This window comes from Lampetra planeri, chromosome 11 (genome assembly GCF_965212315.1).
Source record: "Lampetra planeri chromosome 11, kcLamPlan1.2.h2, whole genome shotgun sequence".
In the NCBI taxonomy this organism is placed as follows: domain Eukaryota; kingdom Metazoa; phylum Chordata; class Hyperoartia; order Petromyzontiformes; family Petromyzontidae; genus Lampetra; species Lampetra planeri.
The window spans coordinates 13,814,806-13,834,382 of NC_136117.1; the positions used below are offsets into that span (position 1 = coordinate 13,814,806).

General features: G+C 49.5%; 1 protein-coding gene across 1 annotated transcript; it reads left to right on the forward strand.

Annotated features, from left to right (window-relative positions):
• The first annotated feature begins 5,976 nt into the window (after positions 1-5,976).
• Positions 5,977-19,377, forward strand: ANKRD16 (ankyrin repeat domain 16). The gene is made up of 7 exons (XM_078598917.1): positions 5,977-6,986; positions 8,758-8,981; positions 11,260-11,302; positions 12,164-12,272; positions 13,083-13,244; positions 14,402-14,480; positions 15,871-19,377. Exons 1-7 carry the CDS (start codon positions 6,541-6,543, stop codon positions 16,020-16,022), a joined length of 1,215 nt encoding a protein of 404 aa, XP_078455043.1. The 5' UTR covers positions 5,977-6,540; the 3' UTR covers positions 16,023-19,377.
• Positions 19,378-19,577: the final 200 nt, after the last annotated feature.

Here is a 19,577-nt window from a genome sequence, read left to right on the forward strand (position 1 = left end):
TGTTTTACACAATGTACCGTGTGGCATAGCTGAAGGACTACTGGCTGCACCGCGCCGCAGCGTCCCACGTGTTTCGCCACACCGACGTCGTGACTTGATCCAGTACTCGCTGGCAACAATTCTGCAGCACTCTGCGGTTGCAACTGCTCGTGGAGAGATGGATTACTCGCCACTCGCGAGCCCGGTCCCGAGAGGGGGGGGGGGGTATCGCTTTTAGTGGCGTGGGTTGCCTGCCGCCACTTTCAGTGAAAGCCGGAGCTGTTGTCGCGTTTTATGCTTTTGCACACCGTGTGACGACGCCATTGCTAAATGTTTACAGCTGTAATGCGCGCCGACGTGACCTCCAGCGCGACTGGTGTTGACCTTGCGTTTGTACATTTTGGGCACTATGGTGACACGGCAGTGATGCTAACAAATACTACACGCTCAGTATTTTACATGTTTTTTTTTATATTAACACGTTTTACAGTAGCAGTACTGTACCGATAATATCAGTTTGAAAAGAAACGATTATTTTAAACGTGTAGGTAATGTGCAATGCTGACCTCTGTTTTGTAAGCTCACCGTGTTGAACCATGCCACGTTATTGCTAATGCCAATTGTGGGTGGCGGTCAGATGTATGCTTATCACGGTTTTTTTTTATATTGCCTCACCATGTCTGCTACGTTATGCGGTTAACACCATTGCGTAAATCGTGTCTTCGTATAAATCATGCCGATACACTGTACGTGCTGATGTGGCGGATATTTCACGTGGCAACATCCGGGTAATGGCAGTGAAGTTACGAGCTGCATTCTCTATCTGCCTATTCTCTCAAGTGAGAAGCTGCTGTCGGAGGAAAGGCGACAGCTTCTTTTCCGACCACGACAACGGTTGAATCTGGGTTCCTTGTGTGACGGCGTAATCTATACCTATTGCGGTTGTCTTTTCTTTTAAGCTTTTGGTTTTGTCTAAAACTGTCATCCCCGCTTGCACCCGAGCCCAGTCCTCGTGTCTCTCCGATGTGTTCTCACGTTGTACCGTGTGTCATTTGGCACGTGGTTCAACCCGAAAGCACATCGAAGCGATGGACAGCACAACCTCGAAAACGGTCTTTGCAGTGGTAGCACTCGTATTTTTTTGGTTTATATCCAGCGTGGTGAGCAAGTAGCAGTCTTTATAATTCCCTGTCTCATGCAGGAACAAGCTTGGATAATTAATTTTCTCAACAGCTTGATAATGTTTGCCATGCTACAGGTGGTGTACTTGTACGATCCACTTCTGGTTACGCATGGAGCCTAGCGGCAGCTTGGCTTAATCGACCGATAATAACGATGGCATTACAAATTGGCACGCATTGCAAACTGTTCCGCTTGACAGCGTTAGAATGAGTGTTCTATTGATGCTGCACAATTGCATAATTATTCTGGTATACTGTATGGGATTTAATGGGTTATATATATGGTAGCTATACAAAGCAGTATTGTATGAGTTCAAAGTCGGTGTAATATCTTGATATTTTGCATGTTACAGAACATTCGTTTCAGTTTCATTTACAAAAATAACAGTGGCATAGCGAGGGTTGCGTTTGGCTCCTGGTGCAAGGAATTAATTGGGGCCCTCTTTTCAATATCGCCGCCTCTCCGTAGCTGGTGCCTCGCCCCCCCCCCGGCCTTTGGGTCCAGGTGAAGTTGCATCTCCTGCATCCTCCACAGCTGCTCTGCCACTGCGACCCGATTAAGTATAGCTCAAACCTTTGGGTAGTCTTTTGAGCCCCAACAAAATTGCATTGAGGTGCACAGTTCATGATAATTCATAATTGTAATTTGCCTCTAATGGTTAATGTTTGCGTTCAGATAAAAAAGGCAGTGTGGTGAACAATCTGATTTTATATGATTTAATTCCCTGACGAAAGTATGTTAAAATGCAACGCGTCAAAATACAAAGCTGCCATTTCCGTTGACCATTTAGCCATTTGGGAAGAGTTCTAAATCTGCTGAACAGAGATGAGTTCCAAGGACTGGGGCCTCGAAACCAGTGTGTGTGTGCTTTGTGTGCGCTCTGTTTTTATACGCTAACGGCACGGATTATTCTGAAGCTTCACAGAAGTGCAAGACTCGACTTCACAGTTGTAGATGAAACGTATGCAGCAGCTGCACACATCTGTGGTGCATGCAGCGGCGATGTGTAATAATCGTGTTGACTTCACGCTGCTCATGTTTACGTTTCCACGCTGAGTTAGTTTTATTTTATATTATATGTTTTTGAGTGAGAGTCATACTGACTGATGGAGAGTTGCCTTGTCGGACGTCAAAGCAATTTTGCACTCGAGTTCCCGGCATCTGTGCATAAATTCCGTGGGACAGCTCTCCATGCAAAAGGTGCTTATTTAGAATGGGAAGAAAGAAACTGGCGCAACCTTTTGTGTAAACGGCGAGCGGTGTTGCAAACTGGTGTGTGAACAGACTGCCTGGTTTGTTCGAGTCCTATGGTGGTGTGATTTGCCGATGACCCAATCGCCGGGAATGTGTCCAATTTCGTCAGATCTCGGAAGTTTCGCAGGGTTAAGCCTATTACCCTGTATCGTGCTTGGGTGGGTGACCGCCATGCACAGATTGTCATAGGGCTTGTGAGGCTTTGTGGTGAACAGCAGAGGGCAGTACAGGACAGCAAAATCTATCGCCCTTCGATGCGCCCCACCTTAAACCCACAAAGAAGCAACGGTGGAGTATGGTCGAATAACTCTGCAAGGCGCGCACAGGAGTGGGGGAGACCCTCCTCTAGCAGTGGATTGACAAGAAGGGGCTGTACTCGTACCCGGCGCTGTGATGATGCGGTGGCGTTCAACGCATCGCCAGCGGTTCATCTCAACGCACTGCGCCGTCTCGAGGTTGTGCAGGATTCGTGAACATTGCACCTTCGGAGGGCTTCTCGCAAGCGACATTTCAAAGTCGCATACTGTAATAGAGGAACGTGTATGGTCAGCATGAGCATTGGAGTGCGTATCTATCTTCCTCCGTTGTCAATGTTTATTGTGTCTGCAACAGCCACTGCCCGAAAAACGTTCATAAAGACTTGCAGCTAAGAACTGGTCGATTATTAAAGTAGTCGATTACTCTCCGCCAGTTAATGGTGCGATTACTCTAATAATCAGATTACACGAGAATATCTTCTTGGTTCTTTCGGTAAAGTCACGTAGAAGGGAAATAATAAAATAATAAAAATAAAACGCAATCAAATACAATTCTCACAGACCTGTTCACCTGAGGAAGGCTGCTTGCGTTGTGGCCAAAACGTCGTGAGAATTGTATTTTATTATATTTTATTTTTATTCTTTTATTATTTCCGTTCTACGTGACTTTACCGAAAGAACCAAGAAGATGAATCCCTGCAGTCACGAAAGCTTTAAATCGAAATACACGAGAATAGTTGTGGAGGGGGAAAACACGTTCCGCCTCGCATTCCCACGTGTGCCGCTGGACGGGAGGTGGTGGGGGGTCGGGCCTTGGTGACGCAATCGGCATCAGCCACGTCACGCTGGCCGTGGCTTTTCAGGGGTTTCCCGGCTTCGGGGAGGCAGGGTGTAGGGACGGCTGCCATTTTCAAAGCCGCCTGAGTAATCGAACACAAGTGGCTACTTTAAAAAGAAAAAGTTAATGAATCGACTTTATCCTCCCAGCTCCACATGCAACGTACAACTCTCCAGGTGTATGATACTGTATATAGCATAGTGTAGTTTAGACATTCGAAGGCTGGTCAAAACGATTTGAGAATAAAACATTTAGGTGTGCACAGACTTCATTTTTAACGAAGGAATAACCAAACATCAATGCAAATGTTGATTACTTTCCAGGGTGTTTCAAAAAGATTGACCCAATTTCAAAGCAGTATATATCACGATGGCAACATGTTACAATTGCACACAAAGTTACACACGGTTTAATGAGTTATCAAGTTTTACTAACCATTTTATAAATGCTCTGTGCCCTCCACCTGCTGTACGGACAACATCGAGACGATAGTTGAATTCGTCCCAAACGCGTCTCACGTTTTCCTCTGAGGTGCGTGGTCGCCCTGTGCTCTTCCCCTTACAGAAACAGCAGCCTGCTTCCTCAAATTGTCGGCACCAACGACGAAAATGCCAAAACGCCGTTGAAACGCACGCTGCACCGCAATTACGGATTCGGTATTACTGAACGGCAAAACGCAAAACGCCCCTTGTGTTGTGGGGTCACCGTCTTGCGAATGACTGAGGCTAGGGGCTGTTTGTGCACTGGGAGAGGCATCTCGCGGTCATCATTTGAAACTCTATGCCCCGCCCTGTCAAGTGGTAAGAGTTTCATTCATGGGCGGTTCGTGGTTGCAGAGATCTAGCGATTTCAAATCGGGTCCATCATTTTGAAACACCCTGTATATAACGAGAATAAGCCTATCATTACATCATTGTATTTTTTGTCTTGTCAAACCTTATTGACATCACCCTAGTCCACATGTGCAGCACTGTGTACGTGTATCCACGCGTTGTGTGTATGTATACCCACATAAACATACATATTAAACAATAAACGGTACACACTGTGCCTTTTTTAATTTAAGTTTTGCAGGTTCAGGCTGGTGTGGGATAGTATTTGACCTCCGTAAACGTCTGACCCGTGGATCAGAGTATAAGACATTGAACTGCATCGCAACTAGTTCAAACTCCCCAGGTAGTGTTCGTCATTTGTCTTGTAAAACCTGTAATTATTTTGGGCGTCAATTCGTCTTGTACCTTTAAAGCTGTATAGACAAAATCGTATTTGAACAAGGCTCTCATAAACCTTGGGTCGACACCCTAACCGCTATCATAGTAAATTTTGGTTGGGACGCAAATTATTTGTGTACTACTATACAGTATAGTGATCTGACCCCAGGGGTCTAATTTTTACACAAGGGAACATCTTAATATTTAATCTGTACATTGGTGTTCAAATAATTAAATAGTATTCTCATCCTGGGCTCCACATGAATTTGGGTCAAAAGTTTCGCACCGGCAGTGCGGGGTCAGAGGTCGGTTCTGTGCCGCAACACGCTTTCATCTCCAGGTTACGACTGGAAGCTGAGCTGGGAATCGAACCTGGCACCTCCGGGCCTGCAGCCGTCCCGTGCGCGTATCCATTTGGTTTAATGTATGCCTCGTGTTACGGGAACGTCGTCCGGTTGATGTGCATTTCACAGTACTTATGCAGGTCGTGCATGTGTCTTGCCCATGAATAAATGTGCATACCCTGTGTGCGGTGTCGTGGCAGTGGTGCCCATGTAAACACATTCCTGCGGAGGGAGCTGGTAGGAACGTTGGGTTGCTCGGCCAATGGCCATGGTCAACGGCGGCGTGGTGTATTCCGCAAATATGGCCGACTGAGGGCGGGCACAAACCGGCATGAGTAGGTTAAACGTTGAGTTTTATAAAGGCACCACGGGGTGACCAGCCCCTCCCCACCCAGCCCCACCCTTCACGACGGACGGACGGACACAATAATCCCCTGTGGGCTGGTGTAATCAGGAGGTTCCTACCAGTATCATCTACAACTGGGTTCAACTTTTTCGGGCGGTACACGATCCTGGTGTGTGCTGACGGACAATGTGATGTGATATCACTATTATTACTATTATTGCGTATGGCGATATGTTCCGGAGCTATTATCAATGCCAATGTCGAGCTCTGCGAGCTTCGGGAGAGTTCGTGTGGAGGAGGAGGAGGCGCAGACGACAATGGGTTTACTATTGGGTCCGTCGTGTGTGTTGCATGGCCACAATTGCACGGTGACTTGTCTTTAATGTCACTGATTTGTGTATCGTTACGTGCGGGGACACGAACAAACGTTAACGGAGCCACCAGTTAAAGAACCTTACTCTACATAATCAGCCTAGCAAAGGCGTCGGGTGCAATAAACAATTCCTCGCAGCAATAAAAAAAAACTCTCACCAAGCTAAATATAAACCACAAATATATTGTCATGTTGAGAAAGTGCTGGTGGAGTGATTGGCCCACCGCGCTCTGAATCCTGATACCAAAAAAATTAATTTCCATCAACGGCTCGCATCAGTGGCTTTCTGCGCCCCGAATCCCACCAACGTGCACTCATCATCGTGGTGAAGTATGGTCAACGGACCCCGATGATCGATACGGTATTGGAGGCCTCCATCTCGCGCTATGGGGCCGTCCATAAATGACGTCACATTTCGTGGATTTTCTCTCCCAACACACCGGTGTGCTGTAGAAGTAACGAATTGGCATGTTTTGCTTAAGTGTCAAACCTTACTAATTGGGTGTGGTGGGTTTAACGACATTTACGTTATTTAACCACCAAAAAACGAAGACTGCGTGTTTAACCCTCTGATCTGACAACGCTGGTTGCGGAGCTGGCAATCCACGTGTTTCGTCATCACCGTGTGGACCGAGCGCAGTGGCTGTTACCAAAAACAACAACCACGGCAGCAGGAAGCGGCCCCACAGCACGTGTCTGTCCGTGCGTTCAGGGGCGTGAACACAACACACGCGACACACAGCAGAGGAGGAGCCCATGTCACCGGCAGAAGATGACGAATATTTCTTCAAACTGGCCCAGGAAAGTGACGACGCCGCAGCCGTGGCGCTGTCCATTCACCTGCAGCAGCTGCAGCAGCTGCAGCCACGAGAATTGTCCGACGGGACGCACGTGGCCACCAGCGGGGCCACCACTGTGGCCACCACCGGAGCAACGGAGGCCACCGCCGCGGCCGGGCTGTCCCGGTTGGCCTCCCTGCGCAGGGGCTCTGCCCGCGACTCCCTGCTGCACTACGCGGGACGCCTGGGGCGGCCTCGCCTCCTCGCCCTGCTGCTCGCCCCGCCGCTCGGCGCCGACCCCGAGGCCGCGAACCGCGAGCACAAGAGGGCCCTGCACGAGGCCGCGGCGGGCGGGCACGGGCCCTGCGTGCGGCTGCTGCTGCGGCACGGGGCCAGGGTGGACAGCCTCAAGCAGGCGGACTGGTGGGTTGGGTTGGGGGGGTGGGGAGATGGTGGGTTGGGGGGGGTGGGGAGATGATGGGTTGGGTTGGGGGGGTGGGGAGATGGTGGGTTGGGTTGGGGGGGTGGGGAGATGGTGGGTTGGGGGGGTGGGGAGATGGTGGGTTGGGTTGGGGGGTGGGGAGATGGTGGGTTGGGTTGGAGGGGTGGGGAGATGGTGGGGTGGGTTGGGGGGGGTGGGGAGATGGTGGGGTGGGTTGGGGGGGTTGGAAGATGGTGGGTTGGGTTGGGGGGGTGGGGAGATGGTGGGTTGGGGGGGAGATGGTGGGTTGGGGGGGTGGGGAGATCGTGGGTTGGGTTGGCAGGGTGGGGTGGGGAGATGGTGGGTTGGGTTGGGGGGATGGGGAGATGGTGGGTTGGGTTGGGGGGTGGGGAGATGGTGGGTTGGGGGGGTGGGGAGATGTTGGGTTGGGGGGTGGGGAGATGGTGGGTTGGCGGGGTGGGGAGATGTTGGGTTGGGGGGGTGGGGAGATGGTGGGTTGGGGGGGTGGGGAGATCGTGGGTTGGGTTGGCAGGGTGGGGTGGGGAGATGGTGGGTTCGGTTGGGGGGATGGGGAGATGGTGGGTTGGGTTGGGGGGTGGGGAGATGGTGGGTTGGGGGGGTGGGGAGATGGTGGGTTGGGGGGGTGGGGAGATGGTGGGTTGGGGGGGTGGGGAGATGGCAGCCTAGGGTTGGAGTTCGGGATGGGGGATCTGGCAGACTTGGGGTACACACGCAGCTTGGGGGACACACGCAGGCCGTGTGGGCTCAACACGCGCCGAGATTTCACGTTACACGTGTCATCATTGCCCCACTAGGGACGGCCACGCCAGGCAAACGCGTTGGAAAACGGCCCGCGAACGATGTGTTTATTTGCGTCATACCTCCAGTTTGGGTCGGTGATACAAAGACGTGGGAGCATAGGAGTGCAGCACAACAACGGATTTTTACTGCAGTGCTCTCCGCAGCCCCACGACTTGACTCACGTCACGTCGTCACCCTTGGCCCTCTGCGTAAACCCCAGCCGGTATCGGGCAGATGTCACAATCGTCATGTTGTATTTAGAGCGGAGAAATCCGATGAGCTGTGAAGCTCTTTTTTTTTCACAGTTGTCCAGAGGCTTCAGTTTGGTCATGGCAATTATCCAGCAGGAAATTGTGAGGACCCCTGTTGCAGGCCCGGTTCAGAGATGTACCGGTGGGAAAAGGGGTTATACAGATCCACTGAGAGCCATCTTCTAAACCAAAATTCCCATTTAATGTGTGAATACACAGTCAAGTCAAGTCGGATTCGGATGTCACGTGAGGCTCGCATTTAAAGGTACCGTATGGTTGGTTTCTGGCTCAGAATGGCAAATAACCAGTGGCAAAAAAACGCCCATACAGTGCTTGGATGTGCCAGTGGAAAATTATTAAACTTGATTTTTTTATTCACCAGGTAAGGCCTACTGAGTTATATCGCTCATGTTTCAGAATCGACCTGGCCACAAATGATAGCTGAACTAAGTGGCTTATGTGTAAAGTTATAGCAGCCACATACTCTTAAACTCACGTTTCTAAATGTAAAGTTAAAAAAAACCAGAGGACCCGGAGGAAAAGCCACGCGACCACGGGGAGAACATGCAAACTCAAATATACAGCAGGCATCAGGGTCCCGATCGAACGCACGACCTCCTGTATACCAGGCGAGGCAGTTAACATCTAGACACCGCGGCGGGATGTTAACTGCCTTGGCTTTTTTTGTTCCTTTCCCCAGGACGCCGCTGATGATGGCCTGCACCCGTGCCGGCTCGCTGGACGTGGTTCGCGAGCTGCTGGCGCACGGGGCCAGCCTGTCGGTGCGCAACAAGGACGGCTGGAGCGCGCTGCACGTGGCGTGCCGCACGGGCGATTCGGCGGTGGTGGGCGCTCTGCTGGATGCGTCGCCCGCAGCGTGGGACACGTGCAGCTCTGTGGGCCGCACTCCGCTCCACACCTCCGGTAGCCCGGCCTGGGCCTACACCCGCTTAACCTGGCGGCGGTGGCGACGTCATGACCCGTGCCCTTGTTATTCATAATAAAGGTTTTTGGGTCAGATCGCGTGTGTCGAAACCCTCCACCACCCGACACAGCCAATCAGGAAGGGATTTGTCGCGTAAACAAAACGCCAAATAGTTACTACTTCAGAGAGTGAATCCACAACATTTACAACCTAAGTACGACGTTTCGCTGGTAATTACATCCAGCATCATCGGGCGATTTGCCAGAATAGTATTGATTTGCGTCATACTTCCACCACGCCGGGCAGTGTGGCAACATTTATACTTGCGCGATCTAACTCAAAACCCTTTATTATGAACTTGTTTATCTCGTTACATCGTTGCCGAATTAAAGTGATGCAACTGCAGGAAATGTCGTGAGTAGTGTTATTTTTGTGCTTGTTTACCTAGGATAGGCCTCACAAGATTTTATTTTTAAGGAGGGCCCTCCCCAGTTTTTCTCAGTGGGGGGGGAGGGGCGGGCGACATTGCAATGCGTAACCCCAATTGAGTAATTTGCAGATAATATTTCATCATTGGGATATTTTGGCCAATAGCAGTTAACATTGTGTGCCAGTTTAGCTATAGGAGGAAACCCATACAAGATAGGGAAAAACACTAAAACTGCACACTGAAAGGTACCCGAATCAGGAATTGAACCCAGGTCCCATTTGCTGCACGGCAGACGTGTTACCACTGTGCCACACTGCAGCCTAATTTTATAAAATAAACTGCGAACTTGGGCTCAGTATAAATTTGACAACAAGTTGACTCAACAAATGGCACATACCTGTCAACCCTTTAACAGTGCGTACATTAATACAGACCAATTCAGAACTTATTGGTCACCCCGTGCCCTTAGACATCTCAAAGTCCATCCTAAATAGTCCCATCACAAAGGAGAAATACAAACAAATAGACACATTTCTTTTTTACTCAATTGACCTGTACAAGAATATGGGTAAACTGCATGCGTTGACAGGTATGATATGATGAAGACATCTGTGTGAGAGACAACTGGAAAACAACAAAGTCTGTGTACCTCGGACAGGTTACGACGGCTGACTGAAATGAATATGTCGAAACAAAGAGACAGACATTAGTAGGTTTTGAGTGCTTTTGAAAATCTGAAATTGCCGGTATCAAAGTCTGATAAAATAAGAATAGGTTTGAACCCTTTCTGGCAATAAAACTGTTTGCCTTTTGTGCTGTTCGCCTTTTGGCGTTCTCTGGTCTGGCACTGGTGAGACTAGGCCCTAAAGAAGGCTGTCTCTGGTGTAGACCAATCAGTTTCAAAGACAATGCCACACATTAATCATTATCAGAGCATGTTTTTGTTTGCATGTTCACCACAAGCACCGTGTGTGGTTAATGCAGTAACTTCCTTGCAAAAAAGGTTTCTATTTGGAGTTTGAACATCTTAACACAACTCCTGTTTTATTGCCAGATAGGGTTAACACCAATTGTTATGATAATTGTTTTTTTACCCTTTTATCTGGCAACAAAACTGACACCTTTTTTTTACAAGGAGTCATGTTTGCATAGACAACAATACCTGCAGTCATAATGCAAACAAAAAACATAACTCTGATAATGTGCACTGTCCTTGAAGTTGATTGGTCCACACCCGAGACAGCTTTCCTTAGAGCCTAGTCTCGGGTGTAGACCAATCAACTTCAAGGACAGTGCACATTATCAGAGTTATGTTTTTTGTTTGCATTATGACTGCAGGTATTGTGGCCTATGCAAACATGACTCCTTGTAAAAAAGGTGTCAGTTTTGTTGCCAGATAGAAGGGTAAAAAAACAATTATATTTTTTACTGGCAAATGAGGTTCCAATGGACCAATTGTTATGTTTTTGTACCCCACCGTGCCCGGAGGGGGACCCCCATTCTCAATCGGTGCATATTGCCAGTCAGGACAAATGGATTGAACGCTGACAGGCGTGGAGAGATGCACGCTTGGAATTGCACAGAACAACGGACATATTAAGACGCACAGCGTGGAACGCATGAGAAACGCATTGTTAACTCAGCGGGCGTGGGTAGGGCACATCGCCTCTGGACGGGATAATGAGAGGTCGGATCGTGGTATCGCAGAACTGGTGGATGGCCTTCATCCAGCAGTTGATAGACAATGACTGACAATGATTGTAGCATACGGCGTACACATTCGAGAGTAAATTTGGAGGAAAAAAAGCAATTTCTTACATCAATTGTTTTTCCCTCTTTGTTTGCAGCCATGCACGGCAACTTGGAAGTCACGCAGATGTTGCTGGACAGGTGAGTTGAGTCGAGCAGTCGGCTCCAGGCTGTGTGCACCCACGCTGCACGATCCACATAGACCTGGCAGCCAGTGGAGGCATCCCAACGGTTGGGATGACGTGGCCTCATTTGACGATGCGCGCTCTTGTATGTTCAGTTGCATCATCCACGTCACTGACGGTGACACGAGTGAGATTGGGGGGGGGGGGGGCATTTCCCACTTCTTGCACGGGTGCCGGTCAAGGTTTGTGAGGCAGGGTAGTGCTGTGGTAACACTCCTGCCTCGGAGCAAGATGTACCTGGGTTCGATTCCTAACGCGTGTGGAGCGTGCATTTTCTGTTCTCCCCCCGTTCTGAATGGGTTTCCCCAGGTTCTCCTATTTTCTCCCATAGCTCAACCCCCCCCCCCGTATTGCCCAAAACAGCTGCAGTGCTGAAATTTGATCTGTAAATACTCAGCTCGGATTGCAAGGTCTTGAGACTCGGTGGATTTCCTCGGTAAACAAGGCTGAATAAAACAAAGTCTTGGTTAAGACGGCGGGTGTATGGACCATACATATACAGCTTCACATTGGACGATAAAGACATTTACAATAAGACTAGGCCATGTGCACCAGCGTCATCGTCCAGATTTGCAAAATTCGAAAAATTGACAGCGAATTATTGGATTAACCAACAGCAACATGGCCCCCTCCTGACAGACTAATGCCCCCCTTTCAGGCCGGTACTGCTTCACCTTGTGCCACACAGGGGACAGGCGCTTGGGTTCCCCTAAGCAAAAAAACCCCACCAACGCTGACCATTATAGCGATTGAGATGTGAAGCAAGGTGGAGTCAAGCGACCGGCAAGTGATGTGAACCCTCGCGCGCGGGTTGTAGGTGCGCGTTTGTGCCCGACGGCCGTGACAGCTGCGGCGTGACCCCGTTCGTGGACGCGGTGAGACATGGCCACCTGGACGTGGCTCGGCTGCTCCTGGAGAAGCACCAGGTGAGCTGATCCACCAGGTGAGCTGATCCACCAGGTGAGCTGATCCGCCAGGTAAGCTCATCCACGAATCTCCGCTGCGCGTGCCAGAGGCCCGCCCGTACTGTGGGTTCCGGTGTGGCTCTGCAAGGTGCTTTCTTTTTCCTAAATCGATACGCTGTTCTCCTATAAAGCTGTAGTAGTTGTGTTCCTGAAGAACAACGCGTTACGGAAAAATCACGTTTCATAATAAATAATACAGTAAAGCACAATCCGCGATAACACGTGAGATGCGTACGCAGGCTGGCACGGAAGATGATGTAGCAGAACTACGTCTGAAGTACGTTGAAGTTCCCCATATCCACACTAGGTGGGGCACATACCCTGCGATCACAGTCCTGCAATGGGCCTAACTATTTGACTGGCAATCCGACCTGCCTCTTGCCGGATCTTGCCGAACACGAAACCCGCTTCAACGCCGTTTTTTTACCCGCAACCAGACCCGCACCAGCCAACAGCAACAAAATCAATAATTTACGTACGTGTTTGGATGGCGTTATAACTTTTCACGCAAAATGGAAGTGGAAAAATGCGCGTTTCAAATCGTCTGAAATGTAGCGCCGCCCTGTTTACAGACACTTCTGTTGAGACAGAGTTAGAGGAGAGGTCTGAAATGAAAGAAAAGGTCACGGTCGCTTCATCGTGGGTGACCTTCCGGTGACCCGCGATGAATGTGACCTGACCCAACCCACAGAGTGGGGCCTTACCTGGTAAAATAAACATAGATCTATAGACAGATTAGTGAATATTCGTTTTATCTCGTCGTTGGGGCAGTCGGCCGTGAACGCCACCGATGCCGTGGGCGCCCAGGCGCTGCACTTGGCCGCCGTCACCTGCCAGCTCGACGCTCTCCGCTTCCTCGTGGAGGAGCTGGGCGTGGACGTGAACGTGCAAGACACCCGCGCCCGCCTCTGCGCCGTGCACTATGCCGCCAAGGTGAGCGGGGAAGGTCGCTCCGTCGGCCCCGGTCGCCCCATTGGCCCAAGGGGCAGGGGTCAGCACTCAAAATAACAGGAATCGTCATTTTTTTTCCCAATTGGACAATAAAAAACCTGAATACCTATTGTATGTATGTTGAACTTCTTTCGCACTTACGTAGCAGACTGTGGTAATCGGAGGTGCGGGCAAAGGACAACAAACTAAAGACGAAAAGCTGTTAGAAAGAAATGAGTTTTAAATCTATACGATGTAAAAGTGCATAGCTCCAGTGGCTTCCTAATATCAGAAGGAAGAGCGTTCCAGACGGCTGCAGAAGCACATCCGAAAGCGCGCGATGCAGTGACTGTCTTTGTTCGATCGCTTGCCGATATGTCAAGAGCCGCAATGACACGTGAATACGAGATGGCGGTCCTTAATCAATCATGTCACGAAGTGGTCCTTAAAGAGCTGCGTGGCCTAGGGTTTCTGCAATTGCAATTTCTCAATTCGCTGCGATCTTGGTTTTCACGACATTCGCACACCACCGATTAGCACGGTTGGTTACATACGGTGCGAAAGAAGTTCAACGCACATGCCGCTGACGGGGCGATGAAATCGGCTCGTGTGGCCGATTATGATGACATATGGGAATTCTACGTGAAGTGCAAATGTCGAACGTGCTGCACAGGTGGCCAACCAACAGTAATGTCTGCGTGCATACGCGTTTGGAGAGGTGGTGCAACAGTGACATGCAACTTCCGGTCTTAAGCGTTGCAAGTAAAGCTCCTCGTTGGGGTGGGGGTCATCCCGCGCCTTTGCCCGTTGGGGGGGGGGGGGTAAACCTAACGAGCACCGCTTGTGCGAAGGTGATGGTGGTTGAGCTATGGATAGACTTAGGATAGATGGATCGACTCTCTCCCTCTGTTAAAGGAGGATATTCCTTCACTGCCTCAGAGGGGCTATAAACGGGGAGAGATGAACGCTGTACAATGCCCACCTGAGGAGCGTGACCGCTTTGGCGTGTGACCGAGTTAATTAGCGGCACGCTAAATTGCTGACGAGCGGGGGTGCAGTGTTTGCCGAAGCGGTGGAGGTGTCGTGTAATTTTCCGCGGCTGTCCCGCCCCCCCGCCCCCCGATTGTGTAACGCTCTGCGTGTCTTCTGCCGTGTTGCAGGAGGGACACGTAAGCGCCATAGAGACTCTGCGCTCCCTGGGGGCCGACCTGCACGCCACGGACGCCAAAGGCAGGACCGGTAAGCCAGCCACAACACAGCAGCCGCTTACAAATTAACAAAGAGGAAGAAAATAAACCATACTCATGCATTGATTCCGTAACGCTTTTCCAACGTGCATTTGTCCTCGCAAGTGCGGTAATTGGTTAGCGGTAGTCAAGGTAGCGCCCGCGCCCAGGGCATAGGAACGGTAGGCCCTGGAGAGCGAGGCTTGGCAAGTCAGGCCGGGACACCAGCGAGACAACGTGTGTGTCTTTAGCACTGATATGGGTCTAAGGGTCTTGGGCAATACCTAGAATAATATGCTTGCTTCAAGACAGATAAGTCCCTGATAGTAAATGAAACTTTTTCTTAAAATTTTGTCCAAATTAGATCATCTCTGTGAGAGTAATCGTGCGTCCTTGTTGCAGACAGACACACGGACAGAGCTAATGCATTCACGCTTTCAAACAGCGAGTTTTAAAGAATTAAAATGGGTTGCCTTGGCTTAATGATTGGCTTGTGTTTACCGCTTTCAGGTTAAGGTCGAAAGCTTGAAAGCATCAGCTCTGTCCGTTTGGCCGTCTGTTCATCTGTCCATCTGTAAAATCTGGTCATGACTGCCCTCGTAGAGATAATTCAGTGGAGATTACATTAAAATTGAAAGTTGTGTTGTTATTAGAGGTTTGTCCTATTGAAAGCTGACCAGTCTAATCAAAGGATTGCCCAACACTTGGAGGCACAATTCAGAGCAAAAAGGATTAAGCGCAATTATCTAAACAACGTTTTGCCCTGACAGCTTCCGTACTGCTTATGAAGTACTGTTGAGGGCAGACGCTATTTAGAAAGTGTTACAGAATCCACTCATTTGCATGATTTTTCTTGTTTAATGAATGCATGGTGCACTATATTCCGACATGAACCAATTGGTGAGCACCTCTAAATCCTACGTGCAAGAAGTCAATACAAAAAATGTGTTTTTGAGAATTACAACCAGGCGAGAGGCACGTAATGCAAGCAAATATCTTCAGCAAGGAAGACCTCTTTGCGCAAGGTCTGAGTGCAATGTAGAGAGTGCAGTGTTCAACATGTATATATGTTGAACTTCTTTCGCACCATACGTAGTCAACCATACTAATTGGAGGTGCATGGGAAGGAAAACAAACTAGACACAAAATCGGAAGGAAGAGCGTTCCAGACGGCCACAGAAGCGCATCAGAAAGCGTTTGATTCAGTAACCGTCTTTGTTTGATGGCCAACCAAAAGCCGCTGCGAGGATGACCAGAGTTTGCGTGATGGTTTATGCTCCTTGATGAGATCAGTAAAGTATTGCGGTTCATTTATGGCAAACACTTTGTGTGCAACGAGTTCGACCTCATCACGCCGCGACCTCACTGAAACTCTGCCGCCTGCCTCCCCGAATGGCGGCAAGCGCTGCACGTGGCGTGCGCGGCTCAGCGCGCGGAGTGCGTGCGCGCACTGCGCACAGCCGGGCTGCTCAACGCGGAGGACGCGGAGGGGCGGACCCCTCTCTCCCTCGCGCAAAAACCTCCTGTCGTCAGCGCCATGGAGGAGCCCAGCTGAGGAGCGCCGCTCGCACGCCGCCAAGCAAGCGGTGTCCCCTTATCGCTCTGCTGCGCGCGTGTACACCCGTGCGCGCGCATCGAAAGCCGCAGCGTTTCTGGGAGACTCGACCGGGGACACGCGGTGATGAACGAGACAGGACCCCCTGCAACCGTCAGCGCCTCCCACTTTTACATCGCCAAGCCCGCTCGGTCACCATCCCAGTGCACACAGTGAGCCGATTGGCTCTTTCTCACGTTGGTCATAGGCCACACTCACTCCACTGACAACCCCACCCACTACTCAGATAGCCCCACCCTTTCCCCATACCATCAGTCTCTGGATAAGGCTATTATATTTTTAAGTCGGAACAAAATCGGCCCTCCATTTGTAGCATGTGCAGACCTTTGTCAATCCACTGCGGGTTGGGGGCCCCTCCCCACACCGTGTGGACTATACTTCACGTCGCCGGTCAGTGTGCGTTGGAGGAGGTGTTGAGCGCATACATGGGGAGCATGGTTAAGTACAACAATAGATGTTCGCAAGATAGCTCTGAAGCAGCATGTGACATGTTTTATGATTGGCGGTTGCCATTCAAGTGGTCAACCCTGCTTAGCCTTGAGATCTGATCAAATCGGATGCATTCAGAGGTGAAATGGTCATCGGTGTGGTACTAAAGTTTTCTCAGAGATTCCGTATTCATGAGATGGATGCCATTTAATTATTCTACGTTGGGTAGAATCTATAGCTGTGTCAGAAAAAAATGTTTGTAAATATCAAATTTGAAATATATATTAATTTTGCATAATATAGGATATAAAATAATATGATTTAAGGTAGGGGAGCAGGAGTACAGTATGAGAAGTTTAAGTGGTACACATTCGTGTCATTGTCTCGGATGTACAGGGGCAGACCTTTTATCAATGAACTGCTAGATGGACTCCTACACTGTGTAGGCCACGTGGGTTTTTGGAGGTGGGGAGCAGAGATGTAGGGGCATAGAAGTGCAGTGCAACAATGGCTTTTTGAGACACTACCCTCTTGCCCACTCTGTGTTACCAGAAAACCGCAGCCTCTTGTAACAATTTCTGGATAAAATAAAAGCTGTGAGGGGAGTGCAGGCCTCAGGTGTCCATGTGAAATGGCAGGATTTAGGCTGGAAAATTACTGTGTGTCACTTGCGGGGTTTTTTCGCCTGATACATCCATTTCATGCACATGGATATTGGTTAGTAACGATTCATTCAAATGACCTGCCAATGTAACGGACAATTGGAGCAATGTATATTGTACAAGCTGGCAATTGAAAATAGTATTAGTGATGATGCAAACGAGATGGTACGAGCGAGACGAATCGATTGTTGAAGGGAATCGTGACCACGAATCGCGACGTGCCCAGTTTTAGGGGAGCTCTCGTTTACAAATCACATTTCTCTCCCGTGTATTCCGTAAGTGGACACAGAAAATAACACACGCGCTGCCTTTGTGCGTACACTGCTCAGGTATGTCTTGGAGTTATCACCAGTCTTAAGATCTACCCGTTATTCTATCAAAGGCCTACTCAAGCCATCTCAATCTTCCACGTTCTTGCGAGTCAACAATCTGCTTAATGTTTGCGGATGCATTTCAACAATGTAGGGTTAAGCTGTATGAACATTGTCATACAATGACCTGAAGGCGATTGTAAAGACGGCTTGGTTTACTAGGGAAGAATACTGCTTCATAATAGACCCCGTTTCACAGTTCCCTGCTTTAAGATACAGCAATGGGAGCTGACATGCACCGTTTCATAATTAATGACCCATTCTCAATGATGTCAAAGATAATATTGTGGTGGCGTTTTGGCATAAGAGGTCTCCATCCTATTTGGGTCTTAGAGTGCAAGAGCAGTTTGGCCAGATGGGCTGAAGCAGCGGGAGTATGCGGAGGTGAAGTTGTTCATCAAGGAGATTGCTTTAATTTCGGAGGCAATTTGACCACCGCTGCTCAGTCTGCTGCATAGCCAGATGTGATCTTGAGGAGCGTGTGCTTTGAGACTGGCTGTGTCACCTTTAACAATGGCAATTTCACCCCCCCCGCCCACCACTAAGTGCAGCGTATTCTGCTTTCAAATGGCGAGCCCAATTAAGGCAGCCCAAAGGCCGTGTGGAGGTGCTGCACCCATTTTTAACCTTTTATCTTGTTCCACGGAACGTTTGTCCCACGAGGTGGCCTCCGCTCTCCGAGTCTCTCTCCAGCCTTCGACCCATCGCCGTCCACAGTAACGCCGCCGCCGCCACCGCCGCCGCCGCATGCTCTCACGTCCTTGTCGGTAACTTTGTCGCCGCGTCTTCTTCGCCTTTTTGTCTCTTTCCCTCGACTGGCACGTTCAGAACTCTTTCCAACGTCGTCTTCCGATCAGCTGGTCACTTGTCCGAACCACCTCGGTCTATTCTCACTCAATTTTTCTCTTGGCCGTGCTCCCATCACCCAAACCCCCTGCGTCTCACACGATGTTTTCTATACTCTTTGGTTCTTTCGGTAAAATCACGTAGGTATAAAATAAATCACGACGTTCCGGGCGCAACACAAGCGTCCATCAGGTGGGAAAGCATGGTCTGCTGCTGAGGCAGACTGTTTTAAAAGGTTTTATACCTATGTGACTTTACCGAAAGAACCAAAGAGTATGGATTCCTGCAGTCACGAAAGGCAAATCACGATGTTTTCTACTTTCCTCACACATTAATCTCGGCGTTCTCATCTCCCATCACCCTCTTCACGTTCGCCAGCCGTTTCTTCCATGCTCAGCGGCCCGAGCCATATGAATGCTGAACTTATCACTGCCCTGTTCGCTATTCCCTGAAGGTGAATTGGCTTTGACTTCCTGCACACCACTTCACTCACTTTTCCTCCACTTTGTCCATTCTTCGTTTATTCTGCTCCTGATCTCCGTGTCGATCTCGCCATTGTTTTTCCACCGTGGATCCCAAATCCATCAAGTCTTTAAGGAGCGAGAAATATCCGACACGAGGGAAGAGAATAGCGCCATAACCTTCAACGGACACACAGTAGCATGTGCAGAATGCACGCGACCTTTGTGAATTATGCAAAAAACCTGTTCGTGAAGAATTGCGCTGTGGTCATCTTAATTCAAATGTTGTGATGTAGGTGTGTGCTGTGGGTGTGTGCTGTAGTAGGTATGTGCTGTAGTAGGTATGTGCAGTAGGTATGTGCTGGCTGTCCAGTTTCATTTGCCGGTTTTCATCATTCTCATCTGAATATGCAACCAGCCCTCGGATCGCAGAAAGTTAGAAACAAACGAGGGGATAATTGGTCATGGTTATCGCCAAACTACATCACTGTGTGAATTTCTATTGCAATAAAACCTCTGAAACATTCTCATTGCAAAACGTTTTCTTGGTGGCGGCGGGCAGGGGTTACGCCTCATTCTGTTAGCTGTGTGTGTGTATTGCAAGACCAACGTTGTTGTACAATGCTGCAAAGTAACATCGCGGTTAACATGTAAGGCTGGAGTTCATGAATATCCAATACGTTAGCATCAAAGATTGTTCAGTGTCGAAAACGCTCACGACTTCAA